Below are 27,065 nucleotides of genomic sequence, written 5' to 3'. Positions count from 1 at the left end.
AGGCATAGTAAGGTCAAGCAAACAGCCTAACATTAGGGAGGGAGGGCGGGTGATCCTAAGCACGCAGTGAAAGAGGAAGCTCATCATTGCGTGCAGTGTATTTAACAAACAGGGCTGTCAATCAATAAATGGCAACATATAAATCTCCCCAGTAACAGCCTGCCCCTGCTTAAAGATGGCCAAACTCTTTTGCCCAGCAACAGTGAGGTGTCTTGTCAGCCCCCACCGTGACACGTGCTCTCTATGAGGGAGAACACGCTTTATACAACTGTTAGAAGACTTCTGTTTTATTATGTTTTTCTATATGTTGGAAGCTGCCCAGAGTGGCCAGGGCAACCCAGCCACATGGGCAGGGTATAAAAAATAAAGTTGTTGTTGTTGTTGAATAGGATGTCCCTATTTTCATCGGAGAAATATTGGAAGGTATGCTATTATACACATGATTACTTGTCTCACTGAAATCCATGAGAAGTAGAAATGATTTGCTTTGACTGGTTCATGCCCATTTCATACCCTCCAACAATTCTCCAGTGAAATATAGGGACATCCCATTCCATAATGATAATTTTACTATTTATTCCCCACACATCTCACGGGGTTGCCCCAGCCACTCTGGGCAGCTTCCAAACATATATAAAAACATAATAAAAGATTAAACATTTAAAAAACCTTCCCGATATAGGATTGCCTTCAGATAGCTCGGGGGTGGGATAATTCCATACCTTCCAACATTTCTCTGATGAAAATAGGGACATCCTAAGGAAAAGCAGGACATTCCAGGATGAAATCAGAAACTGGGACGGCTTCTCTAAATCAAGGATGTCCCTGCAAAATAGGGGCACTTGGAGGGTCTGCCATTTATGTATTTTAAGGCAAAACCCAGAAATTTGCTGCACTTGCTTTGCTGTGGCTGAGAAACCTAGGATGTTTGCAAGAGGGTAAAATGATATCTTTCCTCCAACCCCATCACTGTGCCTTTGTATGAATGAGCAGGTGCTAGATATCTATCAGCCAGCAAAGGTTAGGTACTTTCTTCAGAAATCTGGGTCATGATAAACAGATAAGACTGGCAATGTGGTTTAGAGAGCCCGGTTTCCTGGTGACACGATGGCTGGGAATCAGATGCAGAGACGGCAAGGGCTGCTGAAGGTTCCATTAAGCTCGGAACAAGAAATGGTGGGATCCCGAGTGACAGTTTGTTGGAAAACAAAGTTCTTGTATGAGCCTTGCTGTAATTGTATCTTTATTGCGATTGAGATCATTCCTTGGCTGCTTTGGACATTTCAGAGCCTTCAAAGGATTACAACAGGGAAAGGATTTGCATTGTAACGGCGTTGCTGTTGCAGAACAGCAATGATAAGTCTGAATTGTCTGTTCAGAATGAAGACTGCCATGTGTCCCCCATCTGACTCCTCCTCTCCACTCGTTTTGCTTTTTTACTGCACAGACAATGATAAATTAAAGAAGCTGTACTGCCTGTTGAATCAGGGGCAGTGCATTAGCAACACAGAGACCAGTTCTGGCCCACAAAGCATTTTATCTCATTCCAAGTGGCTCTACCAAAATTTAATTAAGGTGTGGTTAAAGTTCACTCACACAGCAAAGAAAATGTTTTATAATGTGTATGTGAGAGGGGGGGGGAGAGAGAGATACCATCCTGTAATATTACCACCCTTCTTTTAAGTACTAAAATATAAAAAGGTAAAGGGACCCCTGACCATTAGGTCCAGTCGTGGCCGACTCTGGGGTTGCAGTGCTCATCTTGCTTTATTGGCCGAGGGAGCCGGCATACAGCTTCCGGGTCATGTGGCCAGCATGACTAAGTCGCTTCTGGCGAGCCAGAGCAGCGCACGGAAACGCCGTTTACCTTCCCACCAGAGCAGTACCTATTTATCTACTTGCACTTGGACTGGCTTTCAAACTGCTAGGTTGGCAGGAGCAGGGACCGAGCAATGGGAGCTCACCCTGTCACGGGGATTCGAACCGCTGACCTTCTGATCGGCAAGTCCTAGGCTCTGTGGTTTAACCAACAGCGCTTAATTACATTCTTCCTTCAAAGCATTTGGAGCAGTGGCGTAGCATGGGTTGTCAGCACCCGGGGCAAGGCAAATAATTTGCGCCCCCTAACCCGTGGATTTGCGCCCCCTAACTCTAATCCCCAGATGTTGCGCCCGGTGCGGCTGGCCCCCCTGCACCCTCCCACGCTACGCCACTGGTTTGGAGGCAATGTACATAATTCTCTCACACCCTTCAATTTTAACCTCACACTAGCTGAATATGCAACATACATTCAAAGACATAATTTAAAGAACCCCGGGAACAGTAATTTAACCCTCACAGAACTGTGATTCTCAGCACCTTAACAAACCACAGTGTCGAAAAGTCTTTGGGGGAAGCCATGTGCCTTAAATGAATGGGGTGTGTGTGCAGCCCATGTCAAGTGAAGATTGGTGACTGGCCTTAGAGCACCCAGTGTGGCTGATAGGGGATTTAAATGCTGTTCCTCCCAGTCCTAGGCCAACAATCTAGCCCAGGGGTTGGGGAAACTTTTCTGCCTAGGATGACAGGGATTACCAAGGTTTCATTCCCAGCCCTACCTGAAGATACTGGGGATTAGCTCTGGGACCATCTGCATGCAAGGAGATGCTCTCCCACTAAGCTACAGCTAATATTGTTAGAATTTCAACTATAGTTGAATATTGCTAAATAGAATGTTAGTTCAACAAATTCCATCTTCTGAAGTTATATTCCAACAGAATATTAAAACAGGATGAAACATCACACATTAAAAACATCCCTAAACAAGGCTGCCTTCAGATGTATTCTAAAAGTCAGATAGTTGCTTATTTCCTTGACATTTGATGGAAAGGCATTCCACAGGGTGGGTGCCACTACCGAGAAGGCCCTCTGCCTGGTTCCCTGTAACCTCACTGCCTGCAGTGAGAGAACCACCAGAAGGCTCTCGGAGCTGGACCTCAGTGTCTGGGCTGGATGATGGGGCTGGAGATGCTCCTTCAGGTATACTGGGCCAAGGCCATTTAGGGCTTTAAAGGTCAGCACCAACACTTTGAATTGTGCTCAGAAATGTACTGGGGGCCAATGCAGGTCTTTCAGGACCGGTGTTTATATGGTCTCGGCGGCCACTCCCAGTGACCAGTCTAGCTGCTGCATTCTGGATTGGTTGTAGTTTCTGGATCACCTTCAAAGGTAGCCCCACGTAGAGCGCATTGCAGTAGTCCAAGCGGGAGATAACTAGAGCATGCACCACTCTGGTGAGACAGGAAGCATCAGGAGTCAGAAAAACGACAATAATTGTATGTACAGTGGTACCTCGGGTTAGGAACTTAATTTATTCTGGAGGTCTGTTCTTAACCTGAAACTGTTCTTAACCTGAAGCACCACTTTAGCTAATGGGGCCTCCTGCTGCTGCTGCGCCACGATTTCTCTTCTCATCCTGAAGCAAAGTTCTTAACCCGAGCTACAATTTCTGGGTTAGTGGAGTCTGTAACCGTATGTAACCTGAAGCGTATGTAACCTGAGGTACCACTGTGTTTATGAAGAACAAAACAGCAGCTATGGCTTCCTACCCCAGGCAAGACTAAAGGCCAGTTCCCATTGAGCTCTGGAGGAAACAACCAGAGAGGGGAAGAGAAGTTTCTTTTACAGGCTAGGCATGACACAACACACACTCACACACACACCAACAACAACAACAACAACAACAACAACAACAACAACGGCCTGGTTTAAATAAAAACCAGTATATGGATCCACTCTTATTCATCTGGGCCTGACAGGGCAACTTACTGTCATCTGAGGTACAAGCAAATGTAGGTAACATAAATGCTCTGAGTTTGTAGCACAGGGTTTGAATCAGGAAGCTCGCAACTACCCTGGAGAAGTTGTGGTTTTAGCACAGAGTGGGTCGATGCCTTTAGCATGCTGGTGCTATGGAAACCAAGTTTCGCCACAGAGAAGAACTCACATACTAAACCACAGAGCGCTGCACACCCTCTTCCTTTTTTTATGCAGCCTCCCGAAGAAGAAAAACAGAAGTCGGCAAAGCGAAACCACAAATGAAGGAGGCCTTTGCAGCAATGCTCTGCTAATTGCCTGATATAATGGGGGTCAGATAATGGGAAACTCTCACAATGGACACGGGGTTGCAACAGAGTGGACATATAATTTCAGTTCCTAAGAAAAGGGATGACAGCCGAATGTCCTAATGTGGAAGTTTAAATGCTTAAGGAAGATCGGAGCAACTTGTGAACCTCAAAGCCAAATACGGGCTGTCACTCATGTACAGAAGGCGGCCGCGCCCCCATTTCGCCCCGCCCCTGTTCCACCTTGTTCCACCTCCTTTTCCTGCCACTTCCATAGTGATGTACCTGTGCTATGGTTGTTGCCTGTGTTACATTAGAGAAAACTGCTTTGCGAAAATGTGTGCATTAGGCAAAATTGCATGCAAAAATAAGTTATACTGGGATAATTTAACTCTGAAATGCCGATGAATTGTCATGAGGCCTTCTCTCTTTTTTAAAAATCAAAATCTGATGGGGAAACATGGAGACTTGAAACTAAGGTTGAAAAAGTGAGAAGCTGAGAGAAACTAAAATGGACACTGCCCATCCCCAGCGCCAGGAGAGTTTTTCTGGGGTGGACACTCCATAAAGTCCTGTCTCTGTTTATGTTCTGCCCGATAGTCCCTCCTCCATAAGGACATCTGTGTGCAGCAAGGATTAAGACCTTCACTGCAATTGCTCCAAGGCTGTGGATTCCTCAGCGTGGAACGACTTTCCCGATGAGGTTTACAACTGCTCTTGACTTGCAGTCTATCAAAAGAAGGCCCACAACTGCTGAGCAGACACTGCTGTTGATTGCAGTGTATCTTGTTAGCTTTGTTTCTTAAAACAATTATTTGCTTTTATTGGGTTGTGTTGTTTTTTTTTAAAAAAATGTTGCTTTTCTGTCCAAAGCCCCTTTTGAACTTCAGAGTGGAGGGCTTGAGAATGTTCTAATAAAATAAAGGGGTGATCTGACTGAGGGGGTTGTGGCCATGGTTGTGGAGGTGCTGCACTTCCAGATTTCAGGAGTGGGGATGTGTGTTTGAAGCATGAATGTCTTGTGAATGAGCACTGGGCAGCAGCTACAGTAGGTATATTGAATGTTATCTACCCTAGCAATAATCTTTTGCGCATGAATGAGAGCCAAGCATAAAAAAATCTCATGATTGACAAACGTACAATGCTTTGTGCCAAATCACTGCTTATTCATCAAAAGAATTTAATGTGGTCATTTTCTTATTCTAGTCTGAAAATATTGGTGTTGATCAATATTCCTGATTTCCATCTCTTTCCTTAATCTCAGTGAGGTGAGCTTCCTTCCCTCTCCCCCAGTTCTGCTAAAAGCACAAACATTCTTTTATATATTGCATGCATTATTATACACATTATAATACATATATTATGGGATATACGTCCAGGTTTTCAAAAAGTATGCATGTAAGGCATTTTTGCTGAGGAAACATACTGCACCGGGTTTGACTCTTTTATATGCATCTTGCATATGATAAACCTTTTTGTATACAGTTTTGCATGTAATCAAACAGGCTGTTGTTTTAAAGATCATGCATCTCAGAGGCAAGTGTGCTCTTGATGTAGGAGAAGGTCTGATGTAAGCAAAGCTTGATTGGGTTGGAACGCCATGCAATGCCTAGCACATATCCAGCAGCCAAATTCTGAGTATAAACATGTTTATGAAAGGATTCCTCCTCTGTCCATAGTTGCCAGGTGTTGAGCTCCATTCAGTGCTCTGGTTTGGCTTGGCTTCTTCTCAGCATTCCCTGCTCACATCCTGGACATTTAGCATTGAAACACCTTGTGGTGTCTTTCGTTGGGTTTCTTCCCACTCCACAAACATATCCAAATCACTATAGCTGGTTCTGTTTCCTTACAACTTCTGCAGACTGAGATTTAAAACAAGGGTTTATATATATAAGAAGGATCCCATTATTCATTATTTTATATTATTTATTACTTATATCCTGCTTTTCCTCCAAAGAGCACAAGCTTGCTGTCAGGATGTTGACAGCGGCTCCCGGCTGGTTGCCCAGGAAAGTATAAAACAAGGGAAGGTTTCTTAGCATCCTTTTTTATTCAGTATTTACAGAGAGAGGCTATAGAACCCAGCCTCTTGGATAATGGCGTTGTCCCAAGTGAATCTCCATCCCTGTCTCTCCCACTTCCTCAGCCGTCACTTCTATGGGTGCTGCTACGTGCCCTTTGTCTTTGAGCTCTTTGCTCTCCTACTTTCAAGGCTCGCCGGGTTCTGGGAAGGATGGTGGTCTGCAAGGCTTTCCTTTTTTTTAATAATAATTTTTATTAAATTTACATTTTACCATAATCACAATCCTTTGGATAACCTCATCACCAAAAACATTGCTCAAACTGAGCTTCCACTTCCCCCCATCCCACTCTCTGGCTTTCATAAATATTCACTTACATCTTAGCATTTCTATAACCACCTATTTGCCTTCTTTCTATCTTAATAAAATTTACCTTGTTACTGTAATTGTAAACCAGTTCCCAATATTAACATTACAAAATATTTTAACTCAAACCCACAAACGTTTTCAAATGTTTACAGTGTTCTTTCATATATTGTATAGATTTACTCCAGTCCTTTTCAAACAGTTCGCCACGCTGATTTCGGATCTTCCCCGTCAGCTTTGCCAATTCTGCATATTCCATCAGTTTGATCTGCCCTTCTTCCAATGTTGGAAGTTCCTGCTGCTTCCATTTCTGGGCCAAGAGTGTCCTTGCTGCCGTTGTAGCATACATGAACAGATTTATATCATTTTTAGGAATTTCATCTCCAGTTATGCCTAACAAAAAACGCCTCTGTTTTTTTTATTAAAGGTGTATTTAAAAAACCTTTTTCAATTCATTATATATCATGTCCCAATAGGCTTTAACCTTAATACACGTCCACCACATATGGAAGAAATTCCCCTCCTTCTCCTTACATTTGGGGGTCTGGAAGGCTTTCCAATGACACTGTGTCCATCAGCTGTCACCCTGCTTCCTCCTCCCTCCCCCTCCTCTCCTATTATTTCCCAACTTTTCCCCTCCTCTGCCTCTGAGCTGTGACCTCCCTCAAACCCCTGTTGTAAGTCTATATTGTCTTCCTCTTCCTCTTCCTCCTCCCTGGAAGGTTCAGGGTGGGGAGATGGTCTCCACCATTCCTCCTCTGTCCAGTCCTTGACACTAGCATGCGCCCCTCTCTGTTTGATCCCCCCCCCACTCCATGACTCTGTGAGATAGGTTAGGCTGAGAGATAGGGTCCAGGGTAACCCAGTGAGCTTCAGAAGGATGACTGAATATTTGAACCCGGATCTCCCCAACCCTAGTCCAATCAATACAGCACCATCTCCCTCCGCCTTTTCTTTTTAAAATGCCAGATGCAGTTGTGTGTGGAAGCTGACTTATAATAATAATAATAATAATAATAATAATAATAATAATAATAAATTTTATTTATACCCCTCCCTCCCTGGCCAGAGCAGGGCTCAGAGCAGCTAAAACCAATAAAATCACAGTAAAAAGCATAATAGGGGAAAAGAAAAAAGATTAAATACAGGTTAAAATGCAATTTAAAATGCAGCCTCATTTTAAAAGTAGCCGATAAATCAAGACCATAAGGGGAGGGAAACATAAGGGTTAGACTGAGTCCAAACCAAAGGCCAGGCGGAACAGCTCTGTCTTGCAGGCCCTGTGGAAAGATGTCAAGTCCTACAGGGCCCTAGTCACTTGTGGCAGAGCGTTCCACCAAGTCGGGGCCAGTACTGAAAAGGCCCTGGCCCTAGTTGAGACAAATCTAACCACTTTGTGACCTGGGACCTCCAAAATGTTGTCATTTGTGGACCTTAAGGTCCTCCACCAAAGGGGGCCAAAGGGGGACAATACCCCACCAACTTCAGGATGGCCACAGCCAACCCCTTGCCATCTTACTTACAACTAGTCAGAGGGTGGCTCTGTTTGTCACTGGCTTTGCCTGAACCATCTTCCCATCTCCCAGGCATATACCCGACGGGCACTAATCACTCCTAGTGATCATGAAGAACTGGTGCTGATTTAAGAAGGTAGCCAAGATGTGAGCTGCTGCAAAGAAGGTGCCCCGCACCAAGATGATCAACAAAGTTCTCCGCAACTGTTGCCCCTACAACAAGCTGCCTGAAGATTCAATGAATCAGTCCAGTTTTCCTCCTGCAGACGAGACACACTTGTCTGCTTGCCATATGAGGAGTTAATTTCTCAGCCTCTCCCCAATAGCACATTGCTGGTGGTGTTTCTGCTGCAATAATTTAATCTGTGCTGAAGCAGCAACCAGCAAACTGACCTCAAAGTGTTTGAACACATAACAGAAAGCAAGAATATTCTCTTTTTTAAAAAAAAATGCAACATTTACTAGAAGGTTTTAGAAGGTTTTTTAGAAGGTTTTATACTTTCCTGAGTATATGCTTCATTGCGCCTCTCTGACAATACTGAGCTGGGGGGAACCTAGGTTCCTATGACATTTGATTAGTGTACATATCATCTTCACTCATCCTCCTTGTTTTTCGAGTCACGACAGTCCGCGTTGCCCTGCATGGGAGAAACCAAGTAAGACTAGGAATGTGGCTTTAAAAATCCAGATGAGCACCACTGATGAATGCAGGTAAAAAAATTGCATGATGATAATATAACATTGGTGACTCTGGATTGTGGAAGTGCTGCCATTCCTTTACCATTAGTACTTTTGAAGTACTATAATGTAACCTTCTGTGGACAGGAACAGCCTAGGTTTTGTTGCCTATGCTCTGGTACCCTCTAGGCTAGGTTACTGCAATGCTGTTTCTGAAGGTGTTTCAGAAATGGTAGCAGGTGCCCAAGTCCACAACCAGATTGTTGACCAATGCAAAAGGATCTGAACGTACATCACCAATTCTGTCAAAGCTGCAGTGGCTTCTAAATGGTTTCCTGGCCCAGTTCAAGGTGCTGGTTTTCACCTATAAAGGCTTCTGTGACTCAAGACCTCAAGGACTACCTCTCCCCACATGAACCAACCCCAACCCTGCACTCATCACCCGAGGCCCTTCTCCATGTTCTCAGAGAACAGGCCTTCTTAGTGGTGGCTCCCTGCTTGTAGAACGCTCTTCCGAGGAAGACATCCCTGACTCCATCATTACCTGTCTCCAGGTGCCAGGCAAAAAAGTTCCTTTTCTGCTAGGCTTCGGCCTTCAATTATCTGTGGCTTCCTTGGTTGGTAGAGTGGGTTAATCCTTCCATATAAATATGGATGAGTTTTAGCTTTTACTCTCTTAGTTTTATGTTGCTTTTAATTTACATGCTGCTTTTTGTAAGTTGCTCTTACTTTTTGTAAAATAACTAAATAAAAAAGTGACTCCCAAGCTGAATTAATAATAATATGAATAGAAAGGAATAGATCATAGATATACAATCAGGTGCCCTGTGGTTTTTAACATCCTCTGTTCGAAAAAGGACTTCTCTTCATTTGACTTGGTGCCCCACCATTACCAGGTTACTATGGAACGGATATTTACTGCATACTTTTTGGTAGTGTTATGGCGCCATCTACAGATTTTTTTTCTAATCTTTCTGTGCATTACAGTACTGCTATACAGAGTATAATTGCTACTTCTTGGTACCGCCTTCCTATCATGAAACTCTTTGGTTAGCTTAACCAGTATGTTGCCTTCCGTACAAATGTTTGTCTGGGACAGGAAATCATGTTATTTGGATGGTTCCCTCCCCCCCCCCCGATGTATTGCCTAAACTTCCTCTTTTGGACAAGAGTGGGATATTTTGCTTTATGTGCATAGGATGTGGTATTATGTTGCAAGAATCTAATCATTAATTTTTATTATTATTTGCTTTATGTGCATAGGATGTGGTATTATGTTGCAAGAATCTAATCATTTATTATTATTATTATTATTATTATTATTATTTAAAAAAAAACCTATTATACTGTACAGCATAAGGGAAGAGGTCATAAAAGGATCACAGACACTGCCTTGAAGACTTACAAATCCAAGAAAAGGCAGCTCAAAATAAATGCCCTGTCTTTTGTAACTCTTGAGTTTTCAGCATTAAAAGCTCCTGGCTGGTTAAAAAAAACTGTTTCCCATGCTTATTCTGTCCAATTTTATTATCTATAATAAATATATAATCACAGCCATTACATTATGATTTACTTTTGCTGATAATTCATATGTCATCTATCTATCATCTATCTATCTATCTATCTATCTATCTATCTATCTAATCTATCTATCTATCTATCATCTATCTATCTCTTATTTCATCTATATCCGTAAAATTTAAATACACCAAAGGATACAAAAGCCCCTTGTGGGAGAAAAATCAAGAAATTGCATCTCAAACTCTTTTCTTTTTTTCTTCCTTTCTTTCTAGAAACAGTGGCAAAGAAACCTACTGCTCCTACTCCCCAAGGTAAGATTTTTTAAAATTATTTAATCACATTTATGTTAAATATTTGCTATAGATGGGTCATGATCCAGTTCTATGAGTGGGGTGGGCAGTGGGGAGGGCAATAAGTAAGCCATGAGGATTGGGTCAGCTTCCTCATTTGCAAGACAAACACCCAGAATATACCGTATTTTTCGCCCTATAGGAAACACTTTTCCCCCTCCAAAAATGAAGGGGAAACGTGTGTGCGTCCTATGGGGCGAATGCAGGCTCCTTGGCTTCAGCGATAGCAATGCGAAGCCTCTGAAGCCTGCGCTCCGGAGGCTTCGCGTTGCTTTCGCTAAAGCCAGGAGAGTCTGCTCTTTGAGGCTGGCGGTGGGGAAAAGCAACGCTTCCACCCACTGCCAGCCCCACAGGCTCGGGGGGGGGCAGCGGGAAGGCGTGCGACGCCTTCGGGCTGCTCCCGGACATCATTGGGAGGCTGGCGGTGGGGGAAAACAGTGCTTCCCCCCACCGCCAGCTCCACAGGCTGGGTAGAAAAGCCTGCAGGAGCCGTGCAGCCTTTAAAGAGTGCGCTGCTCTTGGGGGCTTTTCCCCAAGGAGGGAGAAGGGACTGACTGGCCGAGTCCATCCCTTTTCCCTCCTGTGGGCTTTTTCAGGAGATGGGGGAATTCCCCCACCTCCCGCAAAAGCACGCAGAAGCCGCACACCCTTTAAAGAGCGCGCAGCTCTTGGGGGCTTTTCCCCAAGGAGGGACAAGGGACTGACTGGCCGTTTCAGTCCCTTCTCCCTCCTGGTCGAAAAGCCCGCAGGAGTCGTGCGCAGCTCCTGTGGGCTTTTGCGGCATGTGGGGGAATTCCGCCACCTCCCGCAAAAGCAGGGAGAAGGTCTTGGAGTAGCGCACAGGCTGCGGGGGTGTGTGTGTGTGTGTGTCATATTTTCCCCCTTGATTTCCCCCCCTGAAAACTAGGTGCACCCTATGGGCCAGTGCGCCCTATAGGGCAAAAAATACGGTACATCACAGGCGGACTGGGTTCAGTTACATCTTACAGAGAATGAAAATTTTGTTGGGTATTCTCTCTCCCATTTTACCTGACCTGCTCCTCAGTCCTGGGAACTATATTTAAGACTTTACTTGGATTAATTGTGACTTAATTGCTTTTTATCACTTTTTAGTTGTCGTGAATATAGAGTTGGCTGTAGGCATAGTCATGGTTAGAGTAGACCTGTAGAAATTAATGAGATTTACATTGATCTCTAACCTAGGTCCCATAGATTTCTGTTCTGTTCTAAGCATGATCTGGATGTAACCCATAGTAATTAAAGAACAGATTTTCCCTTATCCATGTTTCAGACATACTTCAGTTCAAACATCTAGTTCAACTTCCAGAAAAGTTTTTGAAAGAAAGCTGCACTAATGGGATTAATTGCGCAAATACACAGGTTGCTCTACAATGCATTTTTTCAGGGAAGTGTTCTTAATCTGGGTTAATTTTAGTAGCAAATCTAGAACCTAGCAGTGGAAATGGTTCTGGATTAATTAGCAAAGAACATGAGGACTTTTGTGTGGGGTTCTGCCACTTCTTCCATCTTCCATACAGTGTCTAGCATATTTTCAGCTGCAAGGTATTTGTCAGGCTTTTAAACTGCCACTTACTTACCTGACAGCCTTTGGCAAATCGGAGTTGTCAGCAGACGGCAACTCAGCTTAAGTTTGGTAAAATGGGAGGTGTGGGTCTTTTTTGGTTTCTTTTGGACCACCCATACGCCACACATCACAATAGGTATGTACATATGATCAAGAAGGCTAGTGACATTTTTCGAAGGCTATTGCCATCATGGGCATGTTCGATTTTTATCCAAAGGGTGTGTTCAGCACCCTTGAAATATCCTTGAAATTGTGAGCTGCACCTGGCAAAGGTAAAAGGCCATGCTCAGTGCTATTTTTTCTAGAAAAAAGAGGTGCTGGAACTCACCATAAATGTCTCCCTTGTTCGCTTAGAATGGCAATGGCGGCCACTGAGTTCTGGCTGAAAAACAAGCTCTGGCCTTCCATGAGGGGTGTGCTGGTCCGTGGGTTACCCGAGAGGCGAGGTCCAAGTCCGGTCCATGGTCAAAGGTGCAACGTGGAGGCAGTCCATAGTAGCTGAAGCTGGGTGCAGGGCAAGGGGTTGGGTGAAGTCAGGAACAGGCATGCAAGCAAGCAGGGAGCCAGGGTGGGTCAGGAGCTCTGGCAGAAAAGCAGGACAGGGTTCAGACAGGAACTAACAACCCACAATGTTGCTCCTGCAACCTGGGACTGGGGCTGTCCGGCTTTTATCTGCCCTGAGGCATAGGGCAGCCCCAATCCTCTGGTGACTCGCCTCTCCTGGCCTGGAGGTGAACACTCCTCCTGCGGGAACTTAGTTCCCTCCGCCTCTCTGCCCTGAACCTCTGTAGCTTAGGAGAGGCTGGAGGGTTACGGGACCCAGAGGCAACCTCAGCTTCCTCTGACGGGGCTGAGAGTGGAGCACCTGCAGGCAATGGGTCCTCCATCACCTCAGGAGCCAGAGCAGACTCCGCTGATTCCTGCACCTGAGGACCCAGCACAGGTGAGGACCCTTCAGGCTCATGCCCCAGCCCCGGCTCAGCTGGTTCTGGAGGCGGGGACTCCTGTGCAGGCTGGGATCCCTCAGGTTCAGCATCCGAGTCCAAATCCCAGGCCATCACAAGGAGTTTTGCTGGGATGCACTAGCTAACCGCCCCCTCTGCCATATACCTCTTGCCATGGGCTGCCTCCACTTAGAAAAAAGGTCTGCAGGGAGGAGCCTGTTGTACTTCTTTAGGCGTCCAGTTGCAGATCTCCACCGTCACAATACCTTGAGGGAAGAAGACCAGGTGATGGGGACATGTCAGAGGAGGAGTGGCCAGAGGGTGTGGCCCTTCTCTCCCCCTCCTTCATTCATCACTGAGTATCTGAATAGAGCAGGGATGCGGAACCCGTGGCTCTCCAGATGTTGCTGGACCGCAGCTCCCATCAGCCACAGCCAGCATGGCCAGGGCTCCGGGAAGATGGGAGTTGTAGTCCAATAACATCTGGAGGGCCACAGCTTCCCCATCCCTAAAACAGGTCCCCGTACTGAGTGCCAGTCGCAGTTACACATCCCTACTGAGGGCTTGCAAGGGTGGGTATTCTCCAGCCTCCAACATGGCGTACCTCGTCCGTGTCCCATGATATCTGAAGCGAGGGATTTTGTAAACTTGGAGTTGAACTACACGTGACATGGGAGTTCCTTGCTTGGAAGACAAAGGCCCAGATTTGGGGGGGGGGTTGGAGTCTACCCTTTCCCCCACACCCCAAGCTGTTGTTATCCATGGAAAGTGAAATGTCTGTGAGATTTTCTCCCTGGGGCTAATAGCGACTTTGGAAAGTGATCTGGATTTGGGTTGTTGCACAAGGGCACAGGATTAGGCACCGCCCTCTTGCGACATCATGGCTGTTTCAGTTATGGCACTTCCAACACCATAGCCTAATCCGTATTTGTAAGGATGGAATGACAGACCCCTGGAAGCATAATGGTCCTTGTAATTCATCCTGGTTGAACAGGCTGCTGGTGTCTTGCTATGCTGCAATGCCACTCTGTTTAAGACTTTGCTGTGTAACATAGCTGATTTGTTTATTGCCCTCCCCCCTCACGTGCTCACCATAGGAACTCTTCTTGGCTCTTCTCCCACACTTCCACGCACCACTCCACCCTCACCTGCAAGCACCTCTGAAGCAAAGCCTGGCTCTGCGACCAAGGAGGCAGTCACCCCCACTTACCAGGCCGCCAATGCTTCCGGAATACCTGTTAACAAAGCAACTGCTACCCCTGCGACTGCTGTCTCTGCCAATGTCACAGGTTTGCTTGGGAGTTTTCTGATAAGAGATTGCACTGCCCCAGGAATACTGTCCTCTCTCGGGAGAGTGGTGGTGGTGGGGGGGGGTGAACCTCATCACATGACTGCTACGTGGCTGGAAACTTGAATAAGTATGTGAAGTTGCAATGCAATGGATGATGAATGGCCGACTCTACAACCATAAAATTAGAGCAGAAATTAGGAGAACAGCCATTGGGGCAGGGGGCTGAGAGGTACGCATGGATAGCTGCTGAGGACAGGAAGCATCTCTGTGTTAGCAAGACTGAAGCTGGCTTTGTGGCTCACTTCACTCATCTTTGCAGAGTTGCTCACACTGGGGAGCTGATCCCGTTATGACCCTTTTCTGCTTGGCTAGCTACATGAATGAAGGGGCATGCATGTGAACTGGGCCAATTGTACTAATGATAGGCTGTCCCCCTTCAAAGCGTGGTTAGAATCAGGCTTAAAGAGAAAGGGAAAGTAAAGGACCCCTGCACAGTTAAGTCCCATTAAAGGAAACTATGGGGTTGCAGCGCTCATCTTGCTTTCAGGCCAAGGGAGCCGGTGTTTATCCACAGACAGCTTTCTGGGCCATGTGGCCAGTATGACTAAACCACTTCTGGTGCAATGGGACACTGTGACGGAAGCTAGAGCGCACGAAAAAACCATTTACCTTCCCGCTGCAGCGGTACCTATTTATCTACTTGCACTGGTATGCTTTCGAACTGCTAGGTTGGCAGCAGCTGGGGCAGAGCAATGGGAGCTCACCCCGTCACAGGGATTCGAACCACTGACCTTCTGATCGGCAAGCCCAAGAGGCTCAGTGGTTTAGACCACAGCGCCACCCGCGTCCCATAGAACCACCTGGTCAGCCCACACAGTTGATGCTCCAGGTAGCAACCACAGCATGTTTCACAGTACTGCTGCTGAATTAGCTTTGCAAGAGATCGGGAATACTGCTTCCTTCTCTGAAGGGTACCCATTAACCAGTTAATGTTTTGCTGTTGCATCATAACAATGGTAATAAAAATTATTGCACTTTTGTTACTACAGAGATTGTTCCAACAAGCAGCTCATCCTTCCTCCCTCGCATGGACGCAAACTCTTCCAGCACTCAGGCACTCAGCAGCACTGCTGCCCCTCCTCCACTCTCTCCCTCCACCGTCACGCACGCACCACCAGGTTTGCCGTGTTGTTCTTTGCAGTGCTCTAGAGCAATGTCTTAAGTACTGGGCATGAATATTCAATTTGTGAGATGGTTAAGCATTATCAGAATGCATATATGTTTTGCTTGAGGTTTCTAAGCTGAGGCTGGACGACCACCTCTGAGGGATGCTTTAACATTGAATTCCCTGTATTGGCAGGGATGTAAATGAGCTGATTGTTGAGGTTCTTTTGAAATCCGGATATCTTTAAGCTTTTAATTGCATTATAAAGCTGGGTAGTCATTGGAGGATCATTCCTGTGTGTCTAGTTTAAAAACATCAAGTCAATGGTCAACTTAGTGCATTTTGGACATCTAACCATGAACATTGACTCCACATGATCTCCTAAACAGTGTCATGATTTGCTTGGAAACACGCTATAAGTGCTGGTTCACACATCATGCTAAGTCAACGCTTAGCTCAGTTGGTTAGAGTGATCTGAGCTTGAAGAAAAGAGTGAAATGACAGCTATGTTTCTTCACATGGTTTATGGCTTGCTGTGACACGTGAACACCAGTTATTCCTGCCCTTTGATACATTAAACCAGGCATGTACTTACCAAACAAATCAATGTACTAAAAGCTAGGATCCAGTGAAAAGGATCATTGGGGGACAAGTTACTTGTATGTATGTTTTTCTGGTGGCAGCGGAGGGCTTCCACATCTATGGAAAAGCCCCACCTATTTTACCATATTACGGTGGTTTCAAAGGCTCAGAAGCAGGATCAGAAAGAACATTGGGAACCCTACATGAATAGCAAATTCAGGAATTACTTTTGCCAGTGTAAAATTCTTCCTGGAAGTGATTCCATGTGCAGATAGTGCATTTTAAATATTAAACTTTTGAAAGGTTAACCTTAATTCCAGTTTTTAGTAAGCAAGGACATAACAAACAGGGAGCATCTCCTTTGCAAACCTGTTTTACACATCCTGTTTTATATGTCTATAATGGTACGGACTCCTTTAAATGAAATAGTTAACTAAATAAATGCCAGTGGTGCTTATGTAGAATTATGTTGAATTTCCCTGGAGCATTATGACTCGAGAGTCTAGGCTGCTTTGAACCAAAGAAAGGTTTCACAGCTGTGAACAAATATATTATGAAGTAGCTGTTGTTTTTAAGGCCCAGTGTTGTTTAAGTCAGCATTTAATACTGTGTAGTTGGGTAATAAATATTTGCTGTCCTGAGGCCAAAATGTAAGAGTCACATTGCCCACACACACACACACACACACACACACGGTAACCCAAGAGATGCTGGCCATTTCAGCCATTTCTAATTAATACCACATTTGCACTGATGTTACAAATTTATATATAACCGGGGCAGAGTTAATTTGTCTTCCAGTATTTTTCAATCATTTAGAATAGAAAACATTTTTCATCATTGATTTTAATTGAGTTGATAAGAACACATATAGTTTTATTTTTATATGTATAGTGAGGGAATAATGTGAAAGAAAATAAAGAAGAAGAAAACAAACAAAAGAAAAATTGAAATCGTGATACAATTGAGTATATAAGTAATGCAATTCTTCCAATAAATGTAAATTACTTTTGATAAATGGATTCCGTGTATTGTTATATTTATCCAGACACAATCCGCACCCAAAAGAATACCTATAGTTTTTAAACTAACCAAAGATCTCTCCACAAAAAGGAGCCTTAATCCAAATACATGGCCACCCACTGTGGTAGACTTGTAAAAATGAGGAAGGAAGGAAGGAAGGAAGGAAGGAAGGAAGGAAGGAAGGAAGGAACCTTTATTCATATATCAAAGTGAAATGTTTTGTAGACATCTGAATTATCACTTCTGTTCTTCATTTCAAGTAAGAAATTAAGACTGCAGTCTTGTAGATACTTATCTGGGATTAAGTCCTACTGAACTAAATGGATCTTACTTCTGAGTTGGTATGAATAGGGAAGAACTGTTGCAGCAGCATTTTATGTAAACGCCCTCAGAAGTAAGACCCACTCCCTTCAATGGTGCTTATCTGCAGGTCTCTGTGTGTAGGACTGTACTTTATATTCCCATTAAGAAGGCTAGTTTTCCTTTTTACAGGAGAAGGAACACATTTTCTCAGCTTGCAGTTCTGCTTCAAGGTTGTTCCCATTCATGGGGATATGCCATCAATAATTGCTGAATGTAATGCTGCTAACCTTCTGTTTATTTCCTGGCAGATGATGGGGATAATTCCACCACGCATACCAACATTTCAGCATCCTCTGGCACTCCAGCAAACATCCCTTCAGCAATCTCAGAGACCACCCCTGGTCCAATAGGTGACAAACCTGCACACATTTAAGAGCATTGCTACACCACATGCATGCATGGCTTTGAATGGCATCACATTCCTTTGAGAATGAAATTTTTCCTGTGCAAACACAATTGAAATGAATTGGATTCGTGCAGAAATTATTTATGAATTCCAATCCAAGAATCTGGTTTAAGAGCCAAGACTGACATCTGGCATATGAGAAGTGGAGTACTGCTTTATCTAAATTGGCATATCTTACCCCAATTCTGGAATGCACTGCAACAAACATAAGAACTTGCTACTTGAAGCAAATTATCCATTAAGTTAGGTGGCTTTCTCAATAGGCAGCACTTTTCAATCTCTGTTACTGTGTATTTGTCATAAAATTTCATTAACAGCAGAAGACCATAGCACTTGGTCACCAGTCATACTGAAATGTATTGTAACAGTGATTGGCATTGAGGATAATATGAATACTCAAGATTTCACAATAACATCAAAATTATAAATTTATTTAAATTATAATAAATTATAATTTAAAAAGGAATTGATCTAAAAGGCTCCTGTTACTTATTAAGGAATGTTTTGGTAATCATAAAAAGCATACAGGAAGGTGACTGAACAGAAAATAAATGAAAGCAAACCAGGAGCCAGGGGCGAACGAAGGTGTTGTGACACCCAGGGTGGGGCATTGCTATGTAGGGCACATGTGTGGCATCGCTACGTACAACGCATGTGCCGTACGTAGCACCACCGCATGTGCGCTGTACACAGCGGTTTGCCGGTGGCGGCACTCCAGTGTCATACAGACGGTGCTGGGATCCTCTGCTCACGGCTGCAGCCACGAACGGTGGATCCTCCACATTCGGCTGTAGCAGCGACAGAGGGATCCCACCACTGTCCATACAGTGCTTAAGAGGCTCCAATGGCAAACCGCTATGTACAGCACGTGTGCGGTGCTGCTAAAATAGAACTAAATTGTAGCCCTGGGGCCTTACCCAATGCAGCAGCTCCACTCACAGAACAGACTTCTGTGAGAACAATGGAACGTCCTCTTCCTTTCCTCTTCCCTGCAGTCCCCCCCACACACACCCTCAAACAACTCTGGAGCAGATTTTGGAGGTTGGGGGAGAGAAAAGGAAGCAGAGGTTCCATTGCATGAACAGAACTCCTCTCACAAAACCCTGGATTTGGTCACTGCTCTGATGGAAGACCTTTTAAGACTCCTAGATTTCCCACCTTGAATTCTATCATGAAAGAAAGGTGGAGTAGGACTATCATTAAATGTTTTTAAGTGTTGGATCCACTAGAAAGTGATACTGGGCTACACTGCTGAACTACAGCTCCCAGTTCACCCCGGCAAGCATGCCAAATGCCCTGGGATGATAAGAATTGTAGGTCACCAGAATATGCAGGGACAAAGGGTTCCTCACATCTGCTATTGGTATTTAAAGGCACATTTTCTTATGCAAGCAGGACAGAACTTTTGAAAGTGGCAAATAGACCGATTCATCCATCACCAAGTCAAAGAAAATGTAGGAAAATGTAAAGAAGGATAACTGCCAATGGAATGAAAGCAACGAACCTCATAATTTCTCAAGAAAGTTCAAGTGATAAGTCAAACGAACATCATATACCAAAAATGGAATTACTGTTTTCAACCAACAAGAAATGTAGACAAACCCCACATGCAGCAGGCCTGCCCCAAGATCAGAGAATAGTGAGGCAATCAAATAAATCTTTGGCTATCTGACAAGCCGTTGAATTAACCTCAGACTGTATCAATGGTTGCAAGCATTTAAATAGCTTATTAGGGAAAATAATTTACACTATGTCAGAACTTGTCATCTGAAGACAGTTTAGTAGGAAATAGGAAATAACTCGGAAATAAAATCAACTTTTAAGGCTAAGATTATAAGTAGGCGGTTTCATTGGGAAATTGCTAGTTTTGCAAAAACATTTTTAGCCATTTTGCAGTGACCTAAGTTGCGTGTTGAGACCTTTAAACCTCCCCCTTAAATAAATTCAGACAAGACTCAAATTTTCGTTTGGTTTTTGGCAGAATTTAGGCCACAACTTTATTGATTACAGCAAGTGAGTGGTTGCATAGGCTCTGGTTCGACTAGTTCCCTGCACCCTTGCAGGTAGCCCTGACCCAGGGCACCAGCATAGGTCAGCCTAGGGTGAACACCTGGATAGGCCAGGGACAGGCTATGTCCACCACCCAGGCTATGTCCCCCTGGACTCTGGCACGGGCACAACCCCCTCACAGGGTTAACCAAACCATTGAGTCCCTGGATTCCTTTAACAGAATACCCTTCACATAGGGATGGCGAGAGCGTTCTCCCATCCCTCTCACATGAACCAGAGCCTATCCGCAACCTTACAAGTTGTGACGATTTGCTACTTGGCAGGCGAAACCCAAATGGCACCAGCCAATCAGCCAAGTGGGAAAATTCCTGCCGTGCCCCTGTCCCAATGACAGACGACACACGACAGCATAGCAAGGTCAAGCGCACAGCTCTAAAAAATTAGGGAGAGGTGGGTGGGTGTTCCAATGCACACACCGAAAGAGGAAGCTCTGGGTCACGTGCATAGGTATATATAGGTCCCTTGATACGTTTAGGCTGCATCCCATTGGCCTGATTAAACCCTGCATCAAGGGACCTACCAATTGGGTGTTGTGGCTATCCAATCATACCCACCCACAACACAGGGTTTGGTTGCCTGGTCTCGCCGCAACACGTGCCCTCTTTAAGGGAGGACCCAGTTTGTCACGTCGTTTTGAACTAGTATGACAATATACAGCAAGGATGCAGACATGTTTGCTGAGAGGTCCCACTAGGGAAAGCTTGCATTAGATTTCAGCATTAGTAATGTAAACTATTTGCCCAATGATGTTTTAATTTACTAGACTTTAATGTAGCACAAAGAAGTCAACAGTGTGGTCCCAAGATTAGTTCTTCTGGAGAGGGTACCACCCCCAAAAAGGCTCAGATGGTAGGGGAACTCAGAGATGGGACTTAGCCAAACAGAATCTCTGTAAGGTGCAGGTGCAATATAAAGTCCAAATAACCACATTTTGAGACTTAAGCATCGGCAACACAATTCAGGTGCTCTTGCATATGGTCTAATTTCATTTCAATAATGTTTGCACAGGAAATGTTTTTTGGGGGAAACCAATAAAAAAAAGTTGTAGTTTTGTGGCTGTAAGAGTTTGCTCTGAAGATGCTACTGCCCTGACATGATGTCTACCCCAGTATAAGAACAGACAGGCGGCAGAAACTCCCAGCAAACACTAAGCATTTGTAAGGCTCAAGTTACCATGGCTCAGTTGTGGGGCCACCTTTACTGAGAATCCTGCAACTGACTAGGACCGCTGCAACCAGTAGCAGCCCAGTGTAACAAGGCCTTGGAGGCCGTTCAGCTGCCAAGAGACCAATTGCAGCAGAGCCACAAGTGGAGGAATACTGTCTTCTGGATGCTGTATTAGCTGTGGTTGAGTTTTGCTGGTGCTTGCATGTATTCACTGGGCCTGGGGTGCATATCATATCAGAGCAGCAAGGTCTGTAGGCTACACCTCAAGTACTGTATACCGCATTTACCTCCATTTGAATGCTATTTCATTGGTCCCCAGTAATTATGCAGTATTTCAATTACTCAATGCAAAGTATAGTTAACTGTGTTTATGCTTAAATACCATGAAAAAGATCAAAACCATAGTATAAAAGGTACGATGTTATATAGATATTTTAATGATGGAAGCTTATATTTTAATGTCTTAACGTAATTGGTTTTTATGTTTGGTAAGACACTTGGAAGCTTATATTGGCACTAAGCAGTATATAAACACACACACATATACACACACTGTATGTGAATAATTATTTTCTCTTTGATACATTTATAATGAAGAGCCTTCTAAGATTTTATCTTCTTTCTTACAGCTACTCCCGTGGACTGCAGTAAGTTTTAATGTTTTCTTGAAGATGGAACCCAACTTGTTAGACGTCCCTTTTGTTATTCTCAAGGACACAGATAATTCTCAAGAACAATAATGAAATACAGAAAACCAGGCATTAAAAATGTGCCTGTAAATTACAAGATTTGGGAGTCACTAGCAAATAATGGGACCATTCACATATATGACTCATGCATAAAAGAAATATCTTTGAATATCCATATAATATGTAAGCTAAATATGTAGCTAAAAATCGACCATTCCTTTTAATTCCCTGAACTCCATGAAGATCAACAACTGTGGCCTCCCAGGAACTCGAGGTTCTCCTGTATTTTGCAGCCCCTCTTACACAAACAGCAGTCAAAAGATCAAAGGGCTATGAAGCACAAGCAGTGGCAGATCTGAGGGCTTCAAATTTTAACAACGCCCTGTGCAGTGCCAAAATTTGGTCCCCCCCCCCCGCCTCTCACCTTCCATTCTGCAGCATAGTTACGGACGGTGCCCCTGAGGCTCTGCACCCAGCTCTGCGACTGAATCAGTCAGGCTCTCCTAAATCTTTCCCTGGCGCAAGCCAAACTTGGCAGAGCTGTAGAACATTCCCCACCATACAGGTAGCTGCTGAATCAACAGTGGCTGGGATGGCAGGACAGGAAAGGGCAGAGACTGGGGGAGAAATTTTACAAATCAGAGGTTCGTTTTTAGCTGGTTCTTTAGGAGAAAGGAACACAAGTAGACCCAGAGAGTTGAAGCTCAACAAAACATATTTATTGTATACATTAAAACTGCAGTCCCTAATACACACACACACACACACACACACACACACACACACACACACACAATCTCTTGTAAAGTTTTTATTGGTATTCCAATATATCCCCAATAGTAGCCAAATTATAATAATAACAATTAATTACCAAATTATACAATTATCAAAATGCCAATCAACTTCCAATTATACATTTTAGTTAAAGTGGCTCCCCGCATGGTGGATTGAGTTCATTTCCGATCTTATATCACTGTGTTCCATAATCTTCATATCAGTTACATTTCAGTTATAAGTCACACACACACACATTCTCAATCATACTCACCAACTTTACAGCAGTAGCTAAACAGGCTATTGGCAAGAGGACGGGTGGCAGGCATTGTAGCGCTGGGAACCTGTAAAATCCCTTCTTTATATCAGACATTACATGGACCACTTATAAACATGGACCACTTACAAACGCCATCTCCAACTTCTTGAAAGATTCCATCAGCGGTGTCTCTGAAAAATCTTACACATCACTTGGGAAGACAGGTGAACTAATATCAGTGTACTGGATGAAGCAAAGATCACCAGTGTTGAAGCAATGATTCTTCAACATCAACTTCATTGGACTGTTTATGTTGTGCAGATGCCTGATTATCGTCTTCCAAAGCAACTACTCTAATCCTAACTTAAAAATGGAAAGCGTAATGCTGGTGGTCAACAAAAGAGGTTTAAAGACTGTCTCAAGGCAAATCTTTAAAAAATGTAGTATAAACATCAACAACTGGGAAACACTGGCCTGCGAGCGCTCCAGTTGGAGAACAGCCTTTACCAAAGGTGTCATGGACTTTGAAGACACTCAAACTCAGAACGCAAGGGAGAAACGTGCTAAAAGGAAGGCACGCTTGGCAAATCCACACCGTGATCAACTCCTGCCTGGGAACCAATGTCCCCATTGTGAAAGGACATGTGGGTCCAGAATTGGCCTCCATAGTTACTTACGGACTCATTGTTAAAACCTTGTTTATGGAAGACAATCTTACTCGGCTACGAGTGATTGCCAAAGGAGAAGATATCAGACATTACAGCTCTGGTGATTCACTGCCATCTGTTCATCAAAGTTGTTCATCACATTCCAGAGTTCATCACACCCTTGTTAGTCAATCTTGCTCAACACCCGTCCTTCATTATCAACCTGTTTGTACGTCAGGTCTCATGAGCTCAGCACCTCTTCCTCACTTCGCTTGCCAACCTTATCAGCTCCACAAGTCTTAGCAAGACTCCATTTTAGAGTGGTGTTCTTCAGCCTGAAAACAGGCCTACACTCATTCCTTCATTAATACCATAAATTTCTAATGAATATGATTGTTATACTCATTACATATTGCCAATTGAGTTTGCATTTAAGGCTGAATCGCTCACATCCACTCTTTCCAAAGCAACGTGAGAACTGAAACATAGCTACATACCTATCCGAATTTTGCAGTATAGCACTCCAACTAACTGCTGCTTACAACAACACAGATACTGGGTGTGGGTGTGGGTGTAATATGTGTAGATTAGTCAAAGCAGCATAAAAAATATGTGTAAAATTGCACTAAATTGATCAAGGGTTTTTCTTTTAAAACCACAAACTGCTGAAGAAATGCAGAGAATTGAACTTAAGATTACAAAAACTAGAAATGGAAACAACCAATATTGACAAGTCCTTTCATGCCTTGGAAGGGGACAGGATCACTGTGCCAGCCTGGAGCTGCTGCACCAATTGGGTCAATGGATTCCAGAGCCTTCTGCTGCTGGCTGCTGTTGTTGGGGATCCTGCCAAGGGGCACTTTTGCCTGTCTGTAGATGTGTGTGTGGAGAAGTGCCAAACCATGCCATGCTGGCATGGCTGGCAGGAGGCCACCTAGGCTGTGCAGGGGGACAGCTCTGCCCAATCACATTCCACCACCACCCCAGCCTGATGCCAAGGTGTTCTGATGGGCCATTATATATATTGCTGATGAGCTGCGCTTGGCTTGGTGAGTCACACAGGCTGGGCAGATCTGGTTAATGAACTGAAATATTTCCAGTATGAACTGAAGGAAAACACGCAGCTGCAAATCTAAGTAATCAGCAGAAGAACAGTTTGTCTCACCTGTAGTGCACATACTGTGCCTCTCTTTAAACTGTTAATGCACATGAAACAGTATTTGTGGTTTGATTGTTTTTAACATGTTTCAGTGCAACAAGCATTTAAACATATCTCTCATCTCTTAGGTCGTAGAACCATTTCAGTGGCTCGTTATGAGTACAATTCACAGGGTGCCACTGCAGAACTTAAAGCTACGAAGAAGCCAGAGCTGCAAAATGTTAGCTGTGAAAATGCCCACTGTACTTGGGACAAGGACCGAAACACACTTGCTGGACTACAAGAATGTGACGAATACGAGATAGTAGCATCTTTTAATGGATGTGATGATTTAACATTATCAGTTCATGTGCCCCCTGGTAAGAGCAGATACTTCTCATTTATTTAAGCAAAATCTGCCTTATTGTTTTTCAGCCACTCTGTCCTCCCCCCAGTGCTAAGCTATTGGGAGAACGTAACCTGGGGGTATGTCAGAGGGCTAGAGAGGGTGCGGGAAGTCAGTTTTAATTTTTTTGGTGCCAACTAATATACTGGTTTTCTGTTTTTGATGGTTTCCAACCACTGTTAATTGCATAGTAACTCTGATGGCTTCTCTATGTTATTTAGAATAAAAGAATGTGCAACTAATAATCGGAAATGCTGTTGTCATGCTCCACCAAAATCGAAGAGATTTTCTTTCAAATTACTGTGTTCAGATTTGTATTGGTTTTATATTGAAAACAGCAAGCAGTTGTGCCCCTTGAGTCATGAGCAATGGCAACGAAGTGAGAGGTGGAGGACTGTGGTGATTCTAGAATGATGCTGTAATGATTAGAATTAAGTGCTGGACATAATTCATAAGCACCACTAAATCCCATATATCAAAGAGGGAAATTTTAAACCTTTGAAATCTATTGGGATTTTAAAATGCTCAACTGTGGCTGAATTGTGCCCAGTGCTCTTGGTTCAAGTCTAGATGACTGATAATTCACTAGATTTCTCACAACAACAGGCTTTTAAAGCTAAGCAATGTTTTTATTTCTCCTTCCGTCGTATCTCATAGTCATGTAACACATAAAAGTACGCTAATTCAAAATGAATAGATGAACACTGAAAACTGTGTTGGATACTCATTTGGGGTAAAATGATGCAACCCATTAAGCAATATATTATCCAGCATCCTTTTGAAACTGAAAAAGAAATACTAAACAGAATGTCATTGTGATATTTTTCTCCTTTTTCTTTATTTGGAAGAAACCGATAAGTGGAAACTAGAAGAACCCCAAAAAAGTAACACCAGTGTGACTTTATCTTGGAACAATCGAGGATATGATAAGCATCGTTGCCATTTAAGATACGACTGTCACTGTCATCCTCATGGTAGGAGATTTTGGAAGTTTTGAATTTCTGTCTTTATTGGCTGGAGAATTAAATGCACTTTATTGGGGACCTTTACTTTTGTGTCCATGTATGGACGTATTTAGAAATAAGTGTAGAGAGGTGGAAAGGCAAACAAGTCTGGTAAAGGTATGAGTCTCTCTCTCTCTCTCTCTCTCTCTCTCTCTCTCTCACCTTAATGAAATAGTAAGAAGAAATACCTCCTGCTGTCCAGAAGGATCTTACTCTACATGAGTGGTTTCAAGTCCCTAAAAAATCACAAGTTGTTGATAATTTCTCCAGGTTTGATTACTGTAGATAACAAGGGTGCAATATTTTGTGTGAAACATTAGATATGGATGGTGCCAAAGAACTGCTTGCTAGGGTGGACCTAAAACACATAGCTACAGTCAAATAGCAGCTCACGTGGAGGTGAGGTTGGGGGAAAGAAGCAAGAAAGTGGGTAGCATGTTCTTGATTTTTTGTCAATCAGAGCTAACCTACACGACCCTCCATATCTTCTTGGACTCATCTTCCCAACAGCCCCAAGCAGCGCAGCCAATGGTAAGGGATGTTGGGAGTCTTGAGGGCCACAGATTCCCCATCCATGGCATAGATGCTTCTGGATGCCTGAAGTACGGAGCAATGATATTTTGCAATTTCTTATAGGTGAGAATTTTCGGACCACTGAAGAGCAGAATGGTTGTACAGTGACAGGTTTATCACCCAACAAGAACTACAATTGTTCTTCAGTAATATCGATTAATAGCAAAATTGCGAAAATTGGCAACAAACAGCTAACAACATATTATGGAAGTGAGTATGACAACATGATACTTAGTCACTTAGGAACATGCCTTCATCCCAGAAACTAAACTTTTACAACGATGAAGGGTATCTTTGTGCACATATAAATAAAAGCATACAAATAGGATTTAATGTATTACCATGACAGATTATAATCTGGGCAGGAGTGCCTGATCCAAGTTTGGAGGCCCTTGGGTAAGATGTCCATTGTGGGCCCCTTCTCCA

The 27,065-nt window shown here is 43.8% G+C and overlaps 1 protein-coding gene across 1 annotated transcript in view; it reads left to right on the top strand.

The window, feature by feature from the left end:
• PTPRC (protein tyrosine phosphatase receptor type C) overlaps positions 1-27,065 on the top strand; it is a 91,364-nt gene that overhangs the window by 36,041 nt on the left and 28,258 nt on the right. The window contains 7 exon segments of the mRNA XM_079981874.1: positions 10,482-10,514; positions 15,423-15,551; positions 17,755-17,856; positions 21,779-21,796; positions 24,806-25,036; positions 25,911-26,036; positions 26,703-26,849. Coding sequence (XP_079838000.1) covers positions 10,482-10,514; positions 15,423-15,551; positions 17,755-17,856; positions 21,779-21,796; positions 24,806-25,036; positions 25,911-26,036; positions 26,703-26,849 — 786 coding nt within the window.

Source organism: Podarcis cretensis (genome assembly GCF_951804945.1).
Source record: "Podarcis cretensis genome assembly, chromosome: 6".
In the NCBI taxonomy this organism is placed as follows: domain Eukaryota; kingdom Metazoa; phylum Chordata; class Lepidosauria; order Squamata; family Lacertidae; genus Podarcis; species Podarcis cretensis.
This window is presented reverse-complemented; position numbering and strand designations above follow the sequence as displayed.